This window comes from Halichoeres trimaculatus, unplaced genomic scaffold (genome assembly GCF_033239565.1).
Source record: "Halichoeres trimaculatus isolate MK-OKI-2021-1 unplaced genomic scaffold, fHalTri1.1 fHalTri1_scaffold_14, whole genome shotgun sequence".
In the NCBI taxonomy this organism is placed as follows: Eukaryota; Metazoa; Chordata; class Actinopteri; order Labriformes; family Labridae; genus Halichoeres; species Halichoeres trimaculatus.
This window is the reverse complement of record NW_027437192.1, coordinates 19067232-19092165: the sequence shown is the minus strand read 5'-3', so window position 1 is coordinate 19092165 and position 24934 is coordinate 19067232. Positions and strand designations below refer to the sequence as shown.

At 43.0% G+C, this 24934-nt stretch overlaps 1 protein-coding gene across 3 annotated transcripts in view; it reads left to right on the top strand.

The window, feature by feature from the left end:
• LOC141802585 (CUB and sushi domain-containing protein 3-like) overlaps window positions 1-24934 on the top strand; it is a 448333-nt gene that overhangs the window by 378453 nt on the left and 44946 nt on the right. For all 3 annotated transcript variants that reach the window (XM_074686127.1, XM_074686129.1, XM_074686128.1), the window contains exon 46: window positions 19708-19853. In XM_074686127.1, coding sequence (XP_074542228.1) covers window positions 19708-19853 — 146 coding nt within the window. The remainder of the gene's footprint in view (window positions 1-19707; window positions 19854-24934) is intronic.

The following is a 24934-nucleotide window of genomic DNA, read 5'->3' as shown; positions in this document are numbered from 1 at the left end:
CGAACTTGTCCTAGGGTTTTTGACTTATCAACTCCAAACTTGGCATATGTATACAATCCACAGTGAGGATTAAAAGTTATTGAAAGATTGTTTCTATCTTAATGGGCGTGGCTACAACGTGGGCTCAAAGTTCGGCATTTTCTCAACTTTCTCCGATATACACCAAAACGGACACACATGTTCAGTGTTGCGTCCCGGACACAGCCATGTAATTATTTCCTCAAAAAAGTACAGCGCCCCCTACTGGCAAAGGCCTGAAATTGGAAAAATTACATGTATAGGGTACGTATTTGAACGAACTTGTCCTAGGTTTTTTCTCAGATCAACTCCAAACTTGGCCTGTGTGAACAACACATGTTAAAGAGTAAAAGTTATTAAAAGATTGTTTTCATATTTTTGGGCGTGGTCACAAATGACCGTCAAAGTTGGCCATTTTTCCACTTTTGGAAAATCTTAATAACTCCCCTGTACAATGTTTGATCAGGACCAAAATTCACACACGTGTTCACTGTCTGATCCTGATTCCATTTTTATCATTAGTTGCCTTAATATTAATGCTACATAGCGCCACCAAGGGGCAGAAAATTTTGGCTTCCCGACTACTTTGAGCTACAGGCCTGAAATTTGGTACGCATAACAAGCATGCCAAGACCTACAAAAAATTGTATTATGACCATAGTCAATTCCGAACAGGAAGTTCGCAATTTGCCCGTAAACATCGGATTTTGACGATTTTTAGCCTCACACTAAATGAAATAATTCCTTGGTTTTTCATCAGATCAATGCCAAACTTGGCCTGTGTGAACAACACATATTAAAGATAAAAATGTATTAAAACATTGTTATAATATTTGTGGGCGTGGCCACAAATGACCGTCAAAGTTGGCCATTTTGCAACTTTTTGAAAATCTTAGTAGCTCTCCTGTGCAATGTTGGAACAGGACAAAAATTCACACACATGTTCACTGTCACAGCCTGATTGTATTTCTATCATTATTTAAATTAAAGTTAATGCTCCATAGCGCCACCAAGGGGCTCAAATTTTTTGCCCCCCTGGCCACATTGAGCTACTGGCCTGAAATTTGGATGGTATAACAATCATGCCAATGCCTACAAAAAACTCTATTATGACCATAGTGAATTCCAAACAGGAAGTCCGCTATTTGGCCGTAAACATCGGATTTTGACGATTTTTAGCCTCAGATGAAATGGAACAATTCCTTGGTTTTTCATCAGATCAACTCCAAACTTGGCATGTGTATACTACACTCACTGACATTGATATGTTCCAAAGGGATTTTTGCTACGTGAATGGGCGTGGCCACAAATGAGGCTCAAAGTTGACCATTTTAACTATTTCATTAAAACCTTAATGGTTCTCTAGTACAGTGTTGGATCAGGGCCAAAATGCACACAGAGGTTCAGTGTCAAAGCCTCAGTTCATTTCTATCACTGGTTGCACTAACATTTATGCTCCATAGCGCCACCCAAGGGCTCATATCTGCAGCCTGTCCAGCTACTTTAAGCTATGGGCATCATAAGTTTTGGGCTCAACTCTCATGCCTAGACCTATGGCTTTTGGCTGAGCCACATTTTGTTGCTCATGCGGCAGTTGGGACATGAAGGCAATGTTATGGAAACACTGTGGAGACATTCTGCTGTCTGCAACATTGTTTGCAGAACCTGTTTGACAGTGAATCATAAATGCTGTGGCTTAACATTTGTTTTGTTAGAGGGCTGCATACCCCTCCATGTGCTCACCAGAGGGACACTGACTGCCATTCAGTACCAAGATTTGATCCTCATACACCTTGTGAGCCCATGCACACAGAGGCTCTGTGTCACAGCTTCAGTGCATTTCCATCACTGGTTGCACTTACATTAGTGCTACATAGCGCTTCATAAAATTGTTTCTTTATCTAAACATAAATTCTACCCTCCATTCCTTTACAAGAAAATGATCTGTGACCCTGTTGTACCAACCTGGTGTTTTTTCCAGGAGTTTCACCACTGTTCTCTCAATTACCAAAACAGCTTTACTGCATAAACACCCTTACCCCATTGTGTTGCAGGTGTAAGACTTGAAACAGGGCAAACTCCTCTCAACACATGCAGGCTGTCACTGTTACTGACATGGGAGAAGCTCTGCAGCTATAGCTGTATCTGCTTCTTGGTGAAATCAGAAAGAATCTTTAAACACAACGCTTGTTCTTTATAAAACAGGAAAACTCACTGGACATCAATGAAGCCTCTGGATCACTCCACAGCATCTGAATGTACAACTCACAAGATGCTCCGTTGGAACGTGCCTAACCCTATGGCTCTAGACTGAGCCACATTTTGCAGCTAATTTGGCGGTGGCTGAGCCACAATTCGCTGCTCATGCGGCAGCTGGGACATGCTCCTACTGGCAGGCATTGGGGCAGGGATTGGGAAAGCACATGTGGCGGCTGCGACACGCTCCGACTGGCGCACACAGGGCGAAGGCCCGTTCAACGCTGCTCGCAGCTTTAATTATTATTATTCTTTGTTTCGGCGCCTTTAACCCCAAATTGCGTGCCTTTGACTTTGAAAAAACGTGAACGCGCGTGTACCCAAAAATTACACTCGGCGAAAATCGCAACATTCCACAACGTGCCCAAAAATCAACGTGCCATAGCGCCCCCTAGTGGCTTAAAACTGCAGCCCCTGGGCCGACATTGAGCTACAGCCCTGAAATTTTGCACGCATAACAAGCATGCCCAGCCAAACAAAAAAGTCTCTTACGACTTTCGTGAATTCCTAACACGAACTTCGCTAATTGCACATAAACATCGTGATTTAGCGGTTTTGGGGAAACGTATTTGAACGAACTTGTCCTAGGGTTTTTGACGTATCAACTCCAAACTTGGCATGTGTATACAATCCACAGTGAAGATTAAAAGTTATTAAAAGATTGTTTCTGTCTTATTGGGCGTGGCTACGACACGGGCTCAAAGTTCGGCATTTTCTTAACTTTTCCCGATATGCACGAAAACGGACACACATGTTCAGTGGTCCGCCCCGGACGCAGCCATGTAATTATTTTCATCAGAAAGTACAGCGCCCCCTAATGGCAATGGCCTGAAATTGGCCAAAAATGCGTTCATAGGGTACGTATTTGAACGAACTAGTCCTAGGTTTTTTCTCACATCAACTCCAAACTTGGCCTGTGTGAACAACACATATGAAAGACAAAAAGTTATTAAAAGATTATTATAGTTTTTTTGGGCGGGGCCACAAATGACCGCCGAAGTTGACCATTTTGCTACTTTTTTCAAATCTTAATAGCTCTCCTGTACAATGTTGGATCAGGACCAAAATTCACACACAAGTTCACTGTCAGAGCCTCATTCCATTTCTATCATTACTTGCATTAATAGTAATGCTCCAGAGCGCCACCCAGGGGCTCAAGATTTTTAGCCCCCCGGCTACTTTGAGCTACAGGCCTGAAATTTGCCAGGCATAACAAGCATGCCAAGACCTACAAAAAATTGTATTATGACCATAGTCCATTCCGAACAGGAAGTTCGCAATTAGCCCGTAAACATCGAATTTTGACAATTTTTAGCCTCAGACGAAATGCAACAATTCCTTGGTTTTTCATCAGATCCACTCCAAACTTGGCTTGTGAAATCTACATACACTGACAATGATACCTTCCAAAAAGAATTTTGCTACGTCAATGGGCGTGACCACAAATAATCTTCAAAGTTGACCATTTTGGCTGCTTCATGAAAACCTTCATGGCTCTGTGGTGCAGTGTTGGATCAGGGCCAAAATGCACACAGAGGTTCAGTTTGACAGCCTCAGTGCATTTCTATCACTGGTTGCACTAACATTTATGCACAACAGCGCCAGCGGGGGGCTCATATCTGCAGCCTGTCCAGCTACTTTGAGCTACAAGCATCAAAACTTTTGGCCTTAACCCTCATGTCTAGACCTATGGCTTGTGGCTGAGCCACATTTCGCTGCTCATGCGGCAGCTGGGACATGCTCCACTTGGCAAGCCTTGAACGAGCACATGCGGCGGCTGCCACACACTCCGACTGGCGCACACAGGGCGAGGGCCCGTTCATCGCTGCTTGCAGCTTTAATTATTCTTTATTATTCCTTTCCCCCCCTTTAGCCCCAAATTGCGTGCCTTTCGCTTGGCGAAAACGTGAACGCGCGTGTACCCAAAATTGTAAGTCTGTGAAAAATTTATGAATCTGCAACTTGCACAAAAATGAACGTGCCATAGCGCCCCCTAGTGGCTTAAAACTGCAGCCCCTAGGGCAACATTGAGCTACAGCCCTGAAACTTTGCACACATATCAAGCATGCCCAGCCAAACAAAAAAGTCTCTAACGACTTTTGTGAATTCTGAACACGAACTTCGCTAATTGCACCTAAACATCGTGATTTAGCGATTTTGGGGAAATGTATTTGAACGAACTTGTCCTAGGGTTTTTGACGTATCAACTCCAAACTTGGCATGTGTATACAATCCAAAGTGAAGATTAAAAGTTATTAAAAGATTGTTTTTATCTTATTGGGCGTGGCTACGACATGGGCTTAAAGTTCGGCATTTTTTCAACTTTTTCCGATATGCACGAAAACGGACACACATGTTCAGTCTTGCACCCCGGACACAGCCATGTAATTATTTTTTCCAGAAAGTACAGCGCCCCCTAGTGGCAATGGCCTGAAATTGGCCAAAATTGCGTTCATAGGGTACGTATTTGAACGAACTAGTCCCAGGTTTTTTCTCAGATCAACTCCAAACTTGGCCTGTGTGAACAACACATATTAAAGACAAAAAGTTATTAAAAGATTGTTATAATTTTTTTGGGCGGGGCCACAAATGACCGCCAAAGATGGCCATTTTGCCACTTTTTTCAAATCTTAATAGCTCATCTGTACAAAGTTGGATCAAGACCAAAATTCACACACATGTTCACTGTCACATGCCGATTCCATTTCTATCATTCTTTGCATTAACATTAATGCTCCACAGCGCCACCCAGGGGCTCAAAATTTTTGCCCCCCCGGCTACTTTGAGCTACAGGCCTGAAATTTGGTAAGCATAACAGGCATGCCAAGACCTACAAAAAATTGTATTATGACCATAGTCAATTCCGAACAGGAAGTTCGCAATTTGCCCGTCAACATCGGATTTTGACGATTTTTTCGACTCAGACGAAATGCAACAATCCTTTGGTTTTTCATCAGATCCACTCCAAGCTTGGCTTGTGTAAACTAAACACACTGAAAATGATATGTTCCAAACGGATTTTTTCTACGTCAATGGGCGTGGCCAGAAATGACCGTCAAAGTTGACCATTTTGGCTGCTTCATTAAAATCTTCATTTCTCTCTTGTGCAGTGTTGGATCAGGGCCAAAATGCACACAGAGGTTCAGTTTCACAGCCTCAGTGCATTTCTATCACTGGTTGCACTTATATTAATGCTCCACAGCGCCACCCGGGGGCTCATATCTGCAGCCTGTCCAGCAACTTTGAGCTACTGGCATCATAAGTTTTGGCCTTAACTCTCATGCCTTCACCTATGGCTTTTGGCTGGACCACATTTCGCTGCTCATGCGGCAGCTGGGACATGCTCCACTTGGCAAGCCTTGAACGAGCACATGCGGCGGCTAGCACACACTCCGACTGGCGCACACAGGGCGAGGGCCCGTTCATCGCTGCTTGCAGCTTTAATTATTATTATTATTTGTTTCCGTGTAAACAACCCCAAATTGCGCGCCTTTCGCCTTGAAAAAACGTGAACGTGCGTGTACCCAAAATTCGCAAGCCCGTGAAAATTTATGAATCTGCAACTTGCACAAAAATGAACGCTCCATAGCGCCCCCTAGTGGCTTAAAACTGCAGCCCCTGGGCCGACATTGAGCTACAGCCCTGAAATTTTGCGCCCATATCAAGCATGCCCAGCCAAACAAAAAAGTCTCTTACGACTTGCGTGATTTCTGAACACGAACTTCGCTAATTGCACCTAAACGTCGAAATTTAGCGATTTTGGGCTACGTATTTGAACGAACTTGTCCTAGGGTTTTTGACGTATCAACTCCAAACTTGGCATGTGTATACAATCCCCAGTGAAGATTAAAAGTTATTAAAAGATTGTTTCTATCTTGATGGGCGTGGCTACGACGCATGCTCAAAGTTCGGCATTTTCTCAACTTTTTCCGATATGCACGAAAACGGACACACATGCTCAGGGTGCCATCCCGGACACAGCCATGTAATTATTTTCTCCAGAAAGTACAGCGCCCCCTAGTGGCAATGGCCTGAAATTGGCAAAAAATGCGTTCATAGGGTACGTATTTGAACGAACTAGTCCCAGGTTTTTTCTCATATCAACTCCAAACTTGGCCTGTGTGAACAACACATATTAAAGACTAAAAGTTATTAAAAGATTGTTATAATTTTTTTGGGCGGGGCCACAAATGAACGCCAAAAATGGGCATTTTGCCACTTTTTTCAAAACTTAATAGCTCTCCTGTACAAAGTTGGATCAAGACCAAAGTTCACACACATGTTCACTGTCACATGCCGATTCTATTTCTATCATTCTTTGCAGTAACATTAATGCTCCATAGCGCCACCCAGGGGCTCAAAATTTTTGCCCCCCCGGCTGCTTTGAGCTACAGGCCTGAAATTTGGTAGGCATAACAAGCATGCCAAGACCTACAAAAAATTGTATTATGACCCTAGTCAATTCCGAACAGGAAGTTCGCAATTTGCCTGTCAACATCGGATTTTGACGATTTTTAGCCTCAGACAAAATGGAACAATTCCTTGGTTTTTCATCAGATCCACTCCAAACTTGCCATGTGTACACTACACACACTGACAATGATGTGTTCCAAATGGATTTTTGCTACGTCAATGGGCGTGGCCACAAATGACCGTCAAAGTTGACCATTTTGGCTGCTTCATTAAAATCTTCATTTCTCTCTCGTGCAGTGTTGGATCAGGGCCAAAATGCACACAGAGGTTAAGTTTCACAGCCTCAGTGCATTTCTCACACTGGTTGCATTAACATTAATGCACCACAGCGCCACCGGGGGGCTCATATCTGCAGCCTGTCCAGCTACTGTAAGCTATAGGCATCATAAGTTTTGGGCTCAACTCTCATGCCTTGACCTATGGCTTTTGGCTGAGCCACATTTTGCTGCTCATGCAGCAGCTGGGACATGCTCCGCTTGGCAAGTCTTGAATGAGCACATGCGGCGGCTAGCACACACTACGACTGGCGCACACAGGGCGAGGGCCCGTTCATCGCTGCTTGCAGCTTTAATTATTATTTGTTTCCGCCACTTTAACCCCAAATTGCGCGCCGACGCTTGGAAAAAACGCGAACGCGCGTGTCCCCAAAATTCGCATGCCCGAAAAAATTTATGAATCTGCAACTTGCACAAAAATGAACATGCCATAGCGCCCCCTAGTGGCTTAAAACTGCAGCCCCTAGGGCGACATTGAGCTACAGCCCTGAAATTTTGCGCCCATATCAAGCATGCCCAGCCAAACAAAAAAGTCTCTTACAACTTTTGTGAATTCCGAACACAAACTTCGCTATTTGCACCGAAACGTCGTGATTTAGCGATTTTGGGGAAACGTATTTGAACGAACTTGTCCTAGGGTTTTTGACGTATCAACTCCAAACTTGGCATGTGTAAACAATCCACAGTGTAGATTAAAAGTTATTAAAAGATTTTTTCTATCTTATTGGGCGTGGCTAAGACACGGGCTCAAAGTTCGGCATTTTTGCAACTTTTTCCGATATGCACCAAAATGGACACACATGTTCAGTGTTGCGTCCCGGACACAGCCATGTAATTATTTTCTCAAGAAACTATAGCGCCCCCTCGTGGCAAAGGCTAGAAAGTGGGAAAAATTGCGTTCATAGGGTGCGTATTTGAACGAACTAGTCCTAGGTTTTTTCACAGATCAACTCCAAACTTGGCCTGTGTGAACAACACATATGAAAGACAAAAAGTTATTAAAAGATTGTTGTAATTTTTTTGGGCGGGGCCACAAATGACCGCCAAATTCGGCCATTTTTCCACTTTTTGAAAATCTTAATAGCTCTCCTGTACAATGTTGGATCAGGACCAAAATTCACACACATGTTCACTGTCACAGCCTGATTCCATTTCTGTCATTACTTGCATTAATAGTAATGCTCCATAGCGCCACCCAGGGGCTCAAAATTTTTGCCCCCCCGGCTACTTTCAGCTACAGGTCTGAAATTTGGCAGGCATAACAAGCATACCAACACCTACAAACAATTGTATTATGACCATAGTCAATTCCGAACAGAAAGTTCGCTATTTGCCCGTAATCATCAGATTTTGACGATTTTTCGCCTCAGACGAAATGCAACAATTCCTTGGTTTTTCATCAGATCCACTCCAAACTTGGCATGTGTAATCTACACACACTGACAATGATACGTTCCAAATGTATTTTTTCTACGTTAATTGGTAGGGCCACAAATGACCGTCAAAGTTGACCATTTTGGCTGCTTCATTAAAATCTTCATTTCTCTCTTGTGCAGTGTTGGATCAGGGCCAAAATGCACACAGAGGTTCAGTTTCACAGCCTCAGTGCATTTCTATCACTGGTTGCACTAACATCAATGCTCCACAGCGCCACCAGGGGCCTCATATGTACAGCCTGTCTAGCTACTGTGAGCTACGGGCATCAAAGTTTTGGGCTTAACCCTCGTGCCTGGACCTATGGCTTATGGCTGAGCCACATTTCGCTGCTCATGCGGAAGCTGGGACACGCTCCACTTGGCAAGCCTTAAAGGGGCGCATGCGGCGACTAGCACACACTCCGACTGGCGCACACAGGGCGAGGGCCCGTTCATCGCTGCTTGCAGCTTTAATTATTATTTGTTTCCGTGTAAACAACCCCAAATTGCGCGCCTTTCGCCTTGAAAAAACGTGAACGTGCGTGTACCCAAAATTTGCAAGCCCGTGAAAATTTATGAATCTGAAACTTGCACAAAAATCAACGTGCCATAGCGCCCCCTAGTGGCTTCAAACTGCAGCCCCTGGGCCGACATTGAGCTACAGCCCTGAAATTTTGTGCACATAACAAACATGCCCAGACAAACAAAAAAGTCTCTTACGACTTTTGAGAATTCCGAACACGAACTTCGCTAATTGCACCTAAACGTCGTGATTTAGCGGTTTTGGGGAAACGTATTTGAACGAACTTGTCCTAGGGTTTTTGACGTATCAACTCCAAACTTGGCATGTGTATACAATCCACAGTGAAGATTAAAAGTTATTAAAAGATTGTTTCTATCTTGACGGGCGTGGCTACGACGTGGGCTCAAATTTCGGCATTTTCTCAACTTTTTCCGATATGCATGAAAACGGCCACACATGCTCAGGGTGCCATCCCGGACGCAGCCATGTAATTATTTTCACCAGAAAGTACAGCGCCCCCTAGTGGTAATGGCCTGAAAATGGCAAAAAATGCGTTCATAGGGTACGTATTTGAACGAACTAGTCCCAGGTTTTTTCTCAGATCAACTCCAAACTTGGCCTGTGTGAACAACACATATTAAAGACAAAAAGTTATTAAAAGATTGTTATAATTTTTTTGGGCGGGGCCACAAATGACCGCCAAAGATGGCCATTTTGCCACTTTTTTCAAATCTTAATAGCTCTCCTGTACAAAGTTGGATCAAGACCAAAATTCACACACATGTTCACTGGCACATGCCGATTCTGTTTCTATCATTAGTTGCGTTAACATTAATGCTCCATAGCGCCACCCAGGGGCTCAAAATTTTTGCCCCCCCGGCTACTTTGAGCTACAGGCCTGAAATTTGGTAGGCATAACAAGCATGCCAAGACCTACAAAAAATTGTATTATGACCATAGTCAATTCCGAACAGGAAGTTCGCAATTTGCCCGTAAACATCGGATTTTGACGATTTTTAGCCTCAGACAAAATGGAACAGTTCCTTGGTTTTTCATCAGATCCACTCCAAACTTGCCCTGTGTACACTAAACACACTGACAATGATACGTTCCAAACGGATTTTTGCTACGTCAATGGGCGTGGCCACAAATGAGCGTCAAAGTTGTCCATTTTGGCTGCTTCATTAAAATCTTCATTTCTCACTTGTGCATTGTTGGATCAGGGCCAAAATGCACACAGAGGTTCACTTTCACAGCCTCAGTGCATTTCTATCACTGGTTGCACCAACATTTATGCTCCACAGCGCCACCGTGGGGCTCACATCTGCAGCCTGTCCAACTACATTGAGCTACAGGCATAAGAAGTTTTGGGCTTAGCCCTCGTGCCTTGACCTATAGTTTTGGCTGAGCCACATTTCGCTGCTCATGCGGCAGCTGGGACATGCTCCACTTTGCAAGCCTTGGGCAAGCACATGCAGCAGCTAGCACACGCTCCGACTGGCGCACACAGGGCGAGGGCCCGTTCATCGCTGCTTGCAGCTTTAATTAGGGCCCGAGCCCCGGGAACCGGGGGCGAAAGCCCTCTTGAAACCCTTGCGATTATTATTATTCTTTCTCTGTGCCTCTTTAACCCCAAATTGCGTGCCTTTCGCTTGGCGAAAACGCGAACGCGCGTATACCCAAAATTCTGAATGTGCGAAAATTGCGTGATTCCAGTGCTTGCACAAAAATGAACGCTCCATAGCGCCCCCTAGTGGCTTAAAACTGCAGCCCCTGGGCCGACATTGAGCTACAGCCCTGAAATTTTGCACACATACCAAGCATGCCCAGACAAACAAAAATGTCTCTTACGACTTTTGAGAATTCCGAACACGAACTTAGCTAATTGCACCTAAACATCGTGATTTAGCGGTTTTGGGGAAACGTATTTGAACGAACTTGTCCTAGGGTTTTTGACGCATCAACTCCAAACTTGGCATGTGTATACAATCCACAGTGAAGATTAAAAGTTATTAAAAGATTGTTTCTATCTTGATGGGCGTGGCTATGACATGTGCTCAAAGTTCGGCATTTTTTCAACTTTTTCCTATATGCACGAAAACTGACACACATACTCAGTGTTGAGTCCCAGACGCAGCCATGTAATTATTTTCACCAGAAAGTACAGCGCCCCCTAGTGGCAATGGCCTGAAATTGGCAAAAAAGGTGTTCATAGGGTACGTATTTGAACGAACTAGTCCTAGGTTTTTTCACAGATCAACTCCAAACTTGGCCAGTGTGAACAACACATATTAAAGACAAAAAGTTATTAAAAGATTGTTATAATTTTTTTGGGCGGGGCCATAAATGACCGTCAAAGTTTACCATTTTTCCACTTTTTTCAAATCTTAATAGCTCTCCTGTACAATGTTGGATCAAGACCAATGTTCACACACAAGTTCACTGTCACAGCCTGATTCCATTTCTATCATTAGTTGCATTAATAGAAATGCTCCATAGCGCCATCCAGGGGCTCAAAATTTTTGCCTCCCCGGCTACTTTAAGCTACAGGCCTGAAATTTGGCAGGAATAACAAGAATGCCAAGACCTACAAAAAATTGTATTATGACCATAGTCAACTCCAAACAGGAAGTTTGCAATTTGCTCGTAAACATCGGATTTTGACGATTTTTCGCCTCAGACGAATTGCAACAATTCCTTGGTTTTTCATCAGATCCACTCCAACCTTGGCCTGTGTTAACTACGCACACTGACAATGATACAATCCAAATGTATTTTTGCTACGTCAATGGGCGTGGCCAGAAATGACCGTCAAAGTTGACCATTTTGGCTGCTTCATTAAAATCTTCATTTCTCTCTTGTGCAGTGTTGGATCAGGGCCAAAATGCACACAGAGGTTCAGTTTCACAGCCTCAGTGCATTTTTATCACTGGTTGCACTAACATTAATGCTCCACAGAGCCCCCGGGGGGCTCAAATCTGCAGACTGTCCAGCTACTTTGAGCTAAAGGCATCAAAAGTTTTGGGCTGAGCCCTCGTGCCTAGACCTATGGCTTTTGGCTGAGCCACATTTCGCTGCTCATGCGGCAGCTGGGACATGCTCCACTTTGCAAGCCTTGGGCAAGCACATGCGGCAGCTAGCACACGCTCCGACTGGCGCGCACAGGGCGAGGGCCCGTTCATCGCTGCTTGCAGCTTTATTATTCTTTATTATTCCTTTCCCCCCCTTTAGCCCCAAATTGCGTGCCTTTCGCTTGGCGAAAACGTGAACGCGCGTGTACCCAAAATTGTAAGTCTGTGAAAAATTTATGAATCTGCAACTTGCACAAAAATGAACGTGCCATAGCGCCCCCTAGTGGCTTAAAACTGCAGCCCCTAGGGCAACATTGAGCTACAGCCCTGAAACTTTGCACACATATCAAGCATGCCCAGCCAAACAAAAAAGTCTCTAACGACTTTTGTGAATTCTGAACACGAACTTCGCTAATTGCACCTAAACATCGTGATTTAGCGATTTTGGGGAAATGTATTTGAACGAACTTGTCCTAGGGTTTTTGACGTATCAACTCCAAACTTGGCATGTGTATACAATCCAAAGTGAAGATTAAAAGTTATTAAAAGATTGTTTTTATCTTATTGGGCGTGGCTACGACATGGGCTTAAAGTTCGGCATTTTTTCAACTTTTTCCGATATGCACGAAAACGGACACACATGTTCAGTCTTGCACCCCGGACACAGCCATGTAATTATTTTTTCCAGAAAGTACAGCGCCCCCTAGTGGCAATGGCCTGAAATTGGCCAAAATTGCGTTCATAGGGTACGTATTTGAACGAACTAGTCCCAGGTTTTTTCTCAGATCAACTCCAAACTTGGCCTGTGTGAACAACACATATTAAAGACAAAAAGTTATTAAAAGATTGTTATAATTTTTTTGGGCGGGGCCACAAATGACCGCCAAAGATGGCCATTTTGCCACTTTTTTCAAATCTTAATAGCTCATCTGTACAAAGTTGGATCAAGACCAAAATTCACACACATGTTCACTGTCACATGCCGATTCCATTTCTATCATTCTTTGCATTAACATTAATGCTCCACAGCGCCACCCAGGGGCTCAAAATTTTTGCCCCCCCGGCTACTTTGAGCTACAGGCCTGAAATTTGGTAAGCATAACAGGCATGCCAAGACCTACAAAAAATTGTATTATGACCATAGTCAATTCCGAACAGGAAGTTCGCAATTTGCCCGTCAACATCGGATTTTGACGATTTTTTCGACTCAGACGAAATGCAACAATCCTTTGGTTTTTCATCAGATCCACTCCAAGCTTGGCTTGTGTAAACTAAACACACTGAAAATGATATGTTCCAAACGGATTTTTTCTACGTCAATGGGCGTGGCCAGAAATGACCGTCAAAGTTGACCATTTTGGCTGCTTCATTAAAATCTTCATTTCTCTCTTGTGCAGTGTTGGATCAGGGCCAAAATGCACACAGAGGTTCAGTTTCACAGCCTCAGTGCATTTCTATCACTGGTTGCACTTATATTAATGCTCCACAGCGCCACCCGGGGGCTCATATCTGCAGCCTGTCCAGCAACTTTGAGCTACTGGCATCATAAGTTTTGGCCTTAACTCTCATGCCTTCACCTATGGCTTTTGGCTGGACCACATTTCGCTGCTCATGCGGCAGCTGGGACATGCTCCACTTGGCAAGCCTTGAACGAGCACATGCGGCGGCTAGCACACACTCCGACTGGCGCACACAGGGCGAGGGCCCGTTCATCGCTGCTTGCAGCTTTAATTATTATTATTATTTGTTTCCGTGTAAACAACCCCAAATTGCGCGCCTTTCGCCTTGAAAAAACGTGAACGTGCGTGTACCCAAAATTCGCAAGCCCGTGAAAATTTATGAATCTGCAACTTGCACAAAAATGAACGCTCCATAGCGCCCCCTAGTGGCTTAAAACTGCAGCCCCTGGGCCGACATTGAGCTACAGCCCTGAAATTTTGCACACATAACAAGCATGCCCAGACAAACAAAAAAGTCTCTTACGACTTGCGTGATTTCTGAACACGAACTTCGCTAATTGCACCTAAACGTCGAAATTTAGCGATTTTGGGCTACGTATTTGAACGAACTTGTCCTAGGGTTTTTGACGTATCAACTCCAAACTTGGCATGTGTATACAATCCCCAGTGAAGATTAAAAGTTATTAAAAGATTGTTTCTATCTTGATGGGCGTGGCTACGACGCATGCTCAAAGTTCGGCATTTTCTCAACTTTTTCCGATATGCACGAAAACGGACACACATGCTCAGGGTGCCATCCCGGACACAGCCATGTAATTATTTTCTCCAGAAAGTACAGCGCCCCCTAGTGGCAATGGCCTGAAATTGGCAAAAAATGCGTTCATAGGGTACGTATTTGAACGAACTAGTCCCAGGTTTTTTCTCATATCAACTCCAAACTTGGCCTGTGTGAACAACACATATTAAAGACTAAAAGTTATTAAAAGATTGTTATAATTTTTTTGGGCGGGGCCACAAATGAACGCCAAAAATGGGCATTTTGCCACTTTTTTCAAAACTTAATAGCTCTCCTGTACAAAGTTGGATCAAGACCAAAGTTCACACACATGTTCACTGTCACATGCCGATTCTATTTCTATCATTCTTTGCAGTAACATTAATGCTCCATAGCGCCACCCAGGGGCTCAAAATTTTTGCCCCCCCGGCTGCTTTGAGCTACAGGCCTGAAATTTGGTAGGCATAACAAGCATGCCAAGACCTACAAAAAATTGTATTATGACCCTAGTCAATTCCGAACAGGAAGTTCGCAATTTGCCTGTCAACATCGGATTTTGACGATTTTTAGCCTCAGACAAAATGGAACAATTCCTTGGTTTTTCATCAGATCCACTCCAAACTTGCCATGTGTACACTACACACACTGACAATGATGTGTTCCAAATGGATTTTTGCTACGTCAATGGGCGTGGCCACAAATGACCGTCAAAGTTGACCATTTTGGCTGCTTCATTAAAATCTTCATTTCTCTCTCGTGCAGTGTTGGATCAGGGCCAAAATGCACACAGAGGTTAAGTTTCACAGCCTCAGTGCATTTCTCACACTGGTTGCATTAACATTAATGCACCACAGCGCCACCGGGGGGCTCATATCTGCAGCCTGTCCAGCTACTGTAAGCTATAGGCATCATAAGTTTTGGGCTCAACTCTCATGCCTTGACCTATGGCTTTTGGCTGAGCCACATTTTGCTGCTCATGCAGCAGCTGGGACATGCTCCGCTTGGCAAGTCTTGAATGAGCACATGCGGCGGCTAGCACACACTACGACTGGCGCACACAGGGCGAGGGCCCGTTCATCGCTGCTTGCAGCTTTAATTATTTATGTTTCTTTCTGCCGCATTAACCACAAATTGCGCGCTGACGCTTGGCGAAAACGCGAACAGACGTGTACCCAAAAATTACATGCCCCAAAAAATTTATGAATTTGCAACTTGCACAAAAATCAACGCTCCATAGCGCCCCCTAGTGGCTTAAAACTGCAGCCCCTAGGCCGACATTGAGCTACAGCCCTGAAATTTTGCACACAGCACAAGCATGCCCACACGTACAAAAAAGTCTCTTATGACTTGCGTGATTTCTGAACACGAACTTCGCTATTTGCACCTAAACTTCGAAATTTAGCGATTTTGGCCTACGTATTTGAACGAACTTGTCCTAGGGTTTTTGACGCATCAACTCCAAACTTGGCATGTGTATACAATCCACAGTGAAGATTAAAAGTTATTAAAAGATTGTTTCTATCTTGATGGGCGTGGCTACGACGTGGGCTCAAAGTTCGGCATTTCCTCAACTTTTTCCGATATACACCAAAACGGACACACATGTTCAGTGTTGCGTCCCGGACACAGCCATGTAATTATTTCCTCAAAAAAGTACAGCGCCCCCTACTGGCAAAGGCCTGAAATTGGAAAAATTACATGTATAGGGTACGTATTTGAACGAACTAGTCCTAGGTTTTTTCTCAGATCAACTCCAAACTTGGCCTGTGTGAACAACACATGTTAAAGAGTAAAAGTTATTAAAAGATTGTTTTCATATTTTTGGGCGTGGTCACAAATGACCGTCAAAGTTGGCCATTTTGCCACTTTTGGAAAATCTTAATAACTCTCCTGTACAATGTTTGATCAGGACAAAAATTCACACACGTGTTCACTGTCTGATCATGATTCCATTTCTATCATTAGTTGCCTTAACATTAATGCTCCATAGCGCCACCAAGGGGCTGAAAATTTTGGCTTCCCGACTACTTTGAGCTACAGGCCTGAAATTTGGTAGGCATAACAAGCATGCCTAGACCTACAAAAAATTGTATTATGACCAAATTCAATTCCGAACAGGAAGTTCGCTATTTGCCCGTAAACATCGGATTTTGACGATTTTTAGCCTCAGATTAAATGGAATGATTTCTACGTTTTCCATCAGATCAACTCCAAACTTGGCCTGTGTAAACAACACATATTACAGATAAAAAAGGTATTAAAACATTGTTATAATATTTGTGGGCGTGGCCACAAATGACCGTCAAAGTTGACCATTTTGCAACTTTTTGAAAATCTTAGTAGCTCTCCTGTACAATGTTGGATCAGGACAAAAAATCACATACATGTTCACTGTCACAGCCTGATTGTATTTCTATCATTATTTGCATTAAAATTAATGCTCCATAGCGCCACCAAGGGGCTCAAAATTTTTGTCCCCCCGGCCACATTGAGCTACAGGCCTGAAATTTGGTGGGTATAACTTTCATGCCAACGCCTACAAAAAACTCTATTATGACCATAGTGAATTCCAAACAGGAAGTCCGCTATTTGGCCATAAACATCGGATTTTGACGATTTTCAGCCTAAGACGAAATGGAACAATTCCTTGGTTTTTCATTAGATCCACTCCAAACTTGGCCTGTGTATACTTTTCTCACTGACATTGATATGTTCCAAACAGATTTTTGCTACGTGAATGGGTGTGGCCACAAATGAGGCTCAAAGTTGACCATTTTAACCATTTCATTAAAACCTTAATGGTTCTCTAGTACAGTATTGGATCAGGGCCAAAATGCACACAGAGGTTCAGTGTCAAAGCCTCAGTGCATTTTTATCACTGGTTGCACTTATATTAATGCTCCATAGCGCCACCCAGGGGCTCATATCTGCAGCCTGTCCAGCTACTTTAAGCTATGGGCATCATAAGTTTTGGGCTCAACTCTCATGCCTACACCTATGGCTTTTGGCTGAGCCACATTTCACTGCTCATGCGGCAGCTGGGACATGCAGGCAATGTTATGCAAACACTGTGGAGACATTCTGCTGTCTGCAACATTGATTGCAGAACCTGTTTGACAGTGAATCATAAATGCTGTGGGTTAACATTTTTTGTCAGAGGGCTGCATACCCCTCCATGTGCTCACCAGAGGGACACTGACTGCCATTCAGTACCAAGATTTGATCCTCATACACCTTGTGAGCCCATGGACACAGAGGCTCTGTGTCACAGCTTCAGTGCATTTCCATCACTGGTTGCACTTACATTAGTGCTACATAGCGCTTCATAAAATTGTTTCTTTATTTAAACATCAATTTTACCCTCCATTCCTTTACAAGAAAATGATCTGTGACCCTGTTGTACCAACCTGGTGTTTTTTCCAGGAGTTTTACCACTGTTCTCTCAATTACCAGCACTGCTAGACTGCATAAACACCCTTACCCCATTGTGTTGCAGGTGTAAGACTTTAAACAGGGCAAACTCCTCTCAACACATGCAGGCTGTCAGTGTTACTGACATGGGAGAAGCTCCGCAGCTATAGCTGTATCTGCTTCTTAGTGAAATCGAAAGACTCTTTTTACACAACGCTTGTTCTTTATAAAACAGCTAAACTCACTGGACATCAATGAAGCCTCTGGATCACTCCACAGCATCTGAATGTACGACTAACAAGATGCTCCGTTGGAACGTGCCTGAACCTATGGCTCTCGGCTGAGCCACATTTTGCAGTTAATGTGGCGGTGGCTGAGCCACAATTCGCTGCTCATGCGGCAGCTGGGACATGCTCCTATTGGCAGGGATTGGGCAAGCACATGTGGCGGCTGCGACACGCTCCGACTGGCGCACACAGGGCGAAGGCCCGTTCAACGCTGCTCGCAGCTTTAATTGTTATTATTGTAGCTATTGTTGCCAATTTTGGGCATGTTTCAAGCATTGTTATCAGCTTTTTTTTTTCAATCTTTCTGTTTTTTTTTTTTTGTTTTTTTTGTTTTTTAATTATTTATTTATTTTTAAATTCATTCATTTATAGTTGCGGTTGCCATTTTTCTGCCATGTCTGTTTTGCCACTTCTCTATTTATCTCAATCCAGTTCATAGGCTGTAAAAATGTGGGTGACATCTTGCTTGGTTCAAAGTGAGGTCGCCGAAAAAACTGCTCCCCCTGGTGACTGGCTGCAGTATAGGTCAAAAAGTCTTTTATGAAAAATAGGGCATTACTATTAGGAACCATGGACATGATGGTATAACGACATTTTTGAATTTGTACACATTTAAACACCACTTTTCATTCTAATCATATTGATCATACTGGCGCTATTTCAAACTTTTATCCTAAACTGAGCCCAACTACTTTCTAAGGGACGACAAAAGCTCTACCTTCTTATCTTGTATGTGACAGCGGCTCATACCCTGCATTTGTTACCTCAATATTCCCATTAATGTTAGCGATTGTTAGCCGCAGCAGTAATCAGCACTAAGAAGTAATGAATGAATCAACTCTGATGACTGTGAACCTTTCAATGTGAATCAGAGACGAGAATCATTCCTTACGCAACCTGACAGGTATAATTGCCCTCATCCAAAAACACTTAACAGCAGGAAATAATCATTTCATTTAACTTCATGATGATTTTTTCTAATCACAGATAATGAGTCTGCCATTGGTCGGTTCCAGTCTGACAGCTGGTGGCTCTGGCATTAAAGATGAAATATGCTCGTGACTTTGCTCAGAGAGGCTGACCTGCCAGATGACAGATAACTTCCTGTCTGCCTTCAGTGAAAATTGTTTAACTTTTCATGAATGCCAGGCTGCTATTAGTGGCTGAGCTAAAGCCAAGTCCACAACAGGATTCACATTTGTTATTCTTATGATCTGACGACAGTTCAATCAATATTTATGAAGTTGTGCATCCCAAAGCTAGAAGAGAAGAGCCAGGGCTTAAAAAACCATGTTGTTGTCAAGAGACAAAAAAGGAAGTGCTCTTTTGTTAGAGAGGTTTGTGACGCTTCCCTGTCTAAATGAGCTTTGTGACATTCTACTTTGGATTGTTTTTAAAAGGAAGATGAGCCCATAGCCATGCACAATCACTCAGGGCACTTTGTCACACAATACCCAACTCCATTCGCAGTCAATGGAGCAGCTCCTCGTTTTGTCCCATAAATATCATCAAGCCTCTTTCATCTTTGTTTCTAGCCTCGAAGAAATCATTTCCTGATCACAAATAGCCATTGAACTGTCAGAGATGACTGCAATAACTTATTCAAATTATGTTTTAGGTTGACTCCTCTCTGCCATTGTTCTGTAAAGAAAGATCAAGTGCATCCATTTATGGGTTTTTAGTCTCTGAGTGCCCCCCTTCAGTAACTCCATCTTTCTTTATGTGTCTGTACTCTTTCTGTAGGGACGGCCCGGATCAATCATCACCCCAGATTGGTCAGTTCAGCGGGAACACTGCGTTGGAGTCGGTCTACTCAACCTCCAACATCATCCTGATCAAATTCCACTCAGACTTTTCGGGAGCTGGTTTCTTTGTCTTAAGCTACCACGGTGAGACACTGACAACACTTTTCACTTTCCCATAGTTAGTGCAAACAGAAAAAGAAAAAGAAAAACATATCACTTTCATTAACTGTTGTTAAAGTTGGTTTAAAGTGGTGAATCTGGAAAGTTACCGTTAGCTTTTGCAGCAGTGAAAGCATTGATCTGTTTGTTGTCTCAGACACTTTTCAGCTTCTTCCTCATTACATCCCACTCAGACCTGCTGCCTCTGACTGCATCTGACTCATGGAGTTTGGACCTCCAATACAACTTTTTTTTGCTACAGCCTTCTACAATAATGATACATTAGTCACACTGGCTCTATTGATACTTTTATTTTTACTAACCAGGTTGGTTTTGTTTGCAGAAAAGCCCTCTTTGGACTTTTAAACTCTGAAGTCTGCCAACATTTCTATAACCGTATCATTCAGACCTTCTTTGTGATTGTACAGAGATATTTTTAAATGACATTTCTCCTTCTTTTTATCATGCAGTTGCTGTACATTAAAGCTGTCAGCCTTTCAAATGAATCATTTAGTACTTGTGGAAATTTTAGACGTGTGACTCAAGTTGGATGACATTGAAGCCCTCTTGTTAGTTCTGCTTTGCTTGGTTTTATAAAAAAAAATACACCACTTACTTTCTGTGGAAAATGGTAATTTTCTACTGCAGTAAATGTGTGAGGAATATAAGGTACAGTGATGGCTCGAGACAAGCAGACTAATTACTTTACAGGCATCACACGAGGTGTACAAATGCAGCTGTTAGAAGAGAAGTACTTTTAGATGACATTGGTTCGTTAAACAAAGGAAAGGTTTGTACAGACAAAGCTTGAGTGTTTGTTTCTCAATTTGAGTCACAAAGGTTACGATATTTAAGCCAATATGACAGTGTTAATGCAGTAATATGATTATAGATAATATAAAAGGAAAATATTTGTATGTTTTGGTGTGTGAAGAAATTTTAGACGTGTATAACAGCAGGTAGATTATTGAAGAAATATATGTTCCCTTCACTAAAAGGCATTAAACATTTAACCAGTTTAAAGTGCAGTATGAAAATAATCAACTTGCTTTAGTGAAACTCTTCAAATGTAATGCTTAACCTTTAAGAAATAAACTTGAAACAGCTACAGTTGGGTCTTTTTGACTCTCCTTCTTAGCCTCTTATAAAAACTTTTGTTGTACAAGCAAGTCTTGTTCATCATACAAGTTTGTAGCAGGTAGTAATGCACTTCCCAATTGTTGTCCATAAAACGGTCGGTAATTATCCAGCAGGACTCCACAGGTCATGAAGTCCATCTATCTCAGATTAGTTTAACTCTGGAGAGGGGAGTACATCCCTGACTTTCCTCTCATCTCATCAAACCAGCGAGAATAGCTTTTTTTCCTTCTTCTCTCTAGTTTTGAAAGTGGTTTGCACATTTCTTAGCTCCTTGTCACAGCCAAATGACATCCCGCCGTCTTCCTCTGGGATTATGCATCTGTCAACTCTTTCTTTGGCCAATTACAGTAACTGCTGCTCATTGCCTTGCCTCATTCATGTCATTAGCACCACTGAAGGAGTCGTGAAGTAGTGACGCAGTGTGTCAAACTGGCAGAGGAATTCATTTAAAGCACCATATTTCTTTGACTACAGCATTGATATTCAGCCCTGGTATATCAATAGCTGCATCCCATAGGTCAGGATGATGATTTACTGTCCAATCTATATTTCCTCACCCTCTACTTACAATAGAAGAGAACAGAGGGAGTACTGGTTATATATTTATATATACATTGAAACAAATAACATTTTTTTAATTTATTTTTGGAGCTTTTTATGCCTGTAATTGGATCGAGGAGGAAACAGAGCGAGAGTGGAAAGTGACATGTGGGAAAGAGGTCACGGGCTGGATTTGAACCCAGGCCACCTGTGCAGGGGCGAACTTCATGGAACAGGACCTAGACCACTCCAACAAAATACAAGAATTGATTGAGTAAAATTGGGAACAATATGAGACTGTTTTCTTTTCAAAATGTTGTCTCGCTTTGTCTTTCTTTTTGGCCAAAAGCTTCATTAATGTTAAACTCAACCTGAATGTGAACACAAACCTTGTCTTGCCAGCATTGTTTCGACCAGTAATCTTTTTTATGTCCTCAGACAGATGCTGTAGGCATTAACATTACACAGTCTCCAGGAAAACCACCCTCTCAGTGCTCTTTCCATAATATTGTTGTGATTGATTCAAAGTGGAGTAAATTAAAAACAAAAGAGTGAGAGTTTAGTTTGTTGAACACACCCAGTTATCTAGAGATTCTTAATGATACGATCAGGAAAGTTTGAGCCATTTATTTTGCAAGGAAATTATGGATCATGCTGCCATATTATACACTCATCAAACTTGTCGTAGTCACTAAAAGAGCTGTAAAGCTAGACTCCGTCCTTCTCTATAGCACCTGAAATTGATCAATAGTTTGTCTTGTTTTACGTAAAACATTTCCAACTAGGCTGATCTTCTGGCAAGTCCAGAAAAAATTATCATTTCAAATTTTTAAACCTATTTAATATTTCTAGCAAGACATTTTTTATAGATTTCAGGTTTTGTGGTGTTCTCAGTTTGCTTATTCATTTTATCTCAATTCTTTGTTGTTGTCTTTAAACTTTGCCATTGTTTTTTCTCAACTACTAAAGCTGAAAACTACAAACGTTCCTTTATTGGCCTTGTTTTGCCTTCCTGATTCCCCACATTCATACAGTATTTCTATTCCTAGCCATCTACTAAAAAGTGGAAACATCAACCTCAGGTTGTCATGAATGTGTCTCCTTTTTAACTTAAAGGGCTCTAATTTCGCAGACCAGGCGCAAGCGCAGGCGCACCTGCCCTGCGCCGGCCTTCGCCGCGCAGACAGGGTGGGACCGGCGCACTTTGCAAGTTTCCTGCAGTGCAAAGAGAGGCGCAGTCAAGGCGCAGAGGAGCGCAGAGGTGTGAGTCCACGCCTCCCTCCGCGCAAATGGCAGAGAGGGAGGAGAAAAGCACAGCCGAGCGCTGTTTTTCACCAATCAAATGAGCGCCTCTACTCGCCTTTAAATGCCCTGTGGCTGAGGCGCTGCGTCTGATTGGTCTGAGTGATCCCCAGCACCGTGGAAACAGTGTGCTGGAAAGACCCGGTATAGCGGAGACAGTCAGAGCTGCTGTACCTGCAGCAGGACAATGGACAGCGGGGCGCATCAGAGGACATGAAGCGCGTCACCGTGTGGGCCAGCTCCTGGGACAGATTTCATCTGTTCCTTTGTCATTAATAGGAGTACAAAATAAAGAGGCAGTTACACAGCTGGCTTATCCATTTAGAATACTCTTGATCCACCTGCACTCCTGGTTTGTCATCGCCAAATAGCAGAACCTTTGGTGATATACTGTATACTCTCCCAGTGTCTCCGCCTCATCCTCCTTACAATAATGTACTCCATCTTTTTAGATCAGGTTAAAAATAAAGACTAAAACAGAGAAATATAGGAAATCACGGGTAAATCCTGAGTGACATTTGTCTTTTCTCTCCCTCTTTTCTTTGAATTAAATGAAATGAGAGAACCAGATATATACTCAGTATCAGATGTTAAGGCTGTTTATTGTTTACTTGTAAGATGTGCATCAAACTTCCAGCTGCCGTCAAATTAACTTTCCATTATGACAAACGGCTTTAATCTGACATCAGATGTGATAGGACAGTCAATATAGATACAAATGTATATGCCGGTTCAGACGGTTATATTAAATAGTGATTGCTGTGATTGTTTATTGCATTAAAATGTGCCTGACACTCTGGAAACCTGCCTCTGAGGCTTTGTTGACATGTGCGCACATGTGCGCCTGTCACCAAATTACAGCTGCGTGGGGTGCGCTCTCGCCTTGCGCCGAGGATAGACCAGGTTGGAGCTGGCGAGCTTTCAGTGCACTTTTGTGGCACGAAATTGTCACTGCGCCAACATGAATCTGCTGACACCTCCCCCTGGTGCGCCGTCAACTCCCCCTGGCGCGCCGTCACACCCATCTCTGGGCAGGCGGTCTACCAAATTGCCAAATTGGCAGCGCATGGCGGTGCGCCGCACGAAATTAACACTGCACGGGTTGCGCCAGGCTTGCACCCCCTGCTCTGCACCACAAAATTAGAGCCCAAAGAGTTGAAGAAAGCTTGATAGTGTTATGAATTATTTACTATAGAAAAGAAAGAAAATAGCTTCAATTTAACCTTCTGTGAGGCATCATAAAGCTCCCTACCAAAAAGGTTTTATTGCACCAGACAGCTTAAAGTCATCTTTCTCATGAGCATTAAGTTCCTGAAAAGTTCCCTTTTGAGTTTTAATTTGACAGAATGGCTTCTAATGAGTCTCAGTGTATGTACTTTCTTTACCCTTCAAATGAGCTGTCACTTTGTCTAAACCCTCCTACCCACCTCTGTCTCTCAAACACATAAGCATAAACACATTTATATCATCCGCCCTCTCCTTCATGAAGCTTATATTTGCTTCTCTTAAAACTTCCTCTTCAGTGCTCTTTAGCGAAAACACGTCAAGTTGTTTTTCTGAGCCGACTTCCCTTTTTCCAGGCAGGTGTCACGTCGCTAATGAATTTCTGTTTGCAGATTTTAACTGTCAGCTGTCACACTTACACAAGAACAGTACCATCTGATGGATTCAAGTTTATTTTCAATTTCAGCTTTATTGAAGTTGATGCAGCGCAGAGCGACGAGTGGAGTCAGATAAGAGGGAGAGGGGGAGGACACGTGTAGCGGTGCTTGTTAGAATTATAGTGTCACTTCTGTTTATAAGACAGTAAGTAAATGATAATTCCAGAAGAAGTAGAATTTTCTTTACCAGGGATCTGTCACATAAGGGTCAATATCAAGCTTTCACTCCTTCAATTCAAAATGTCACTGTTTGCATCTGAGGCAGCCGTGAAATGCACTTTTTGGCTTGAAATGCCAAACAAAGCCTGAAGGAAACATCAATCCACTGTCCATGGATGTTGCTTTGCGTCACTTTCATCCTATTTGTTTATCTCCAGGTCAAGAATGCCACTGGCTTCGAGACCGAGACAGAGATAGAGATAG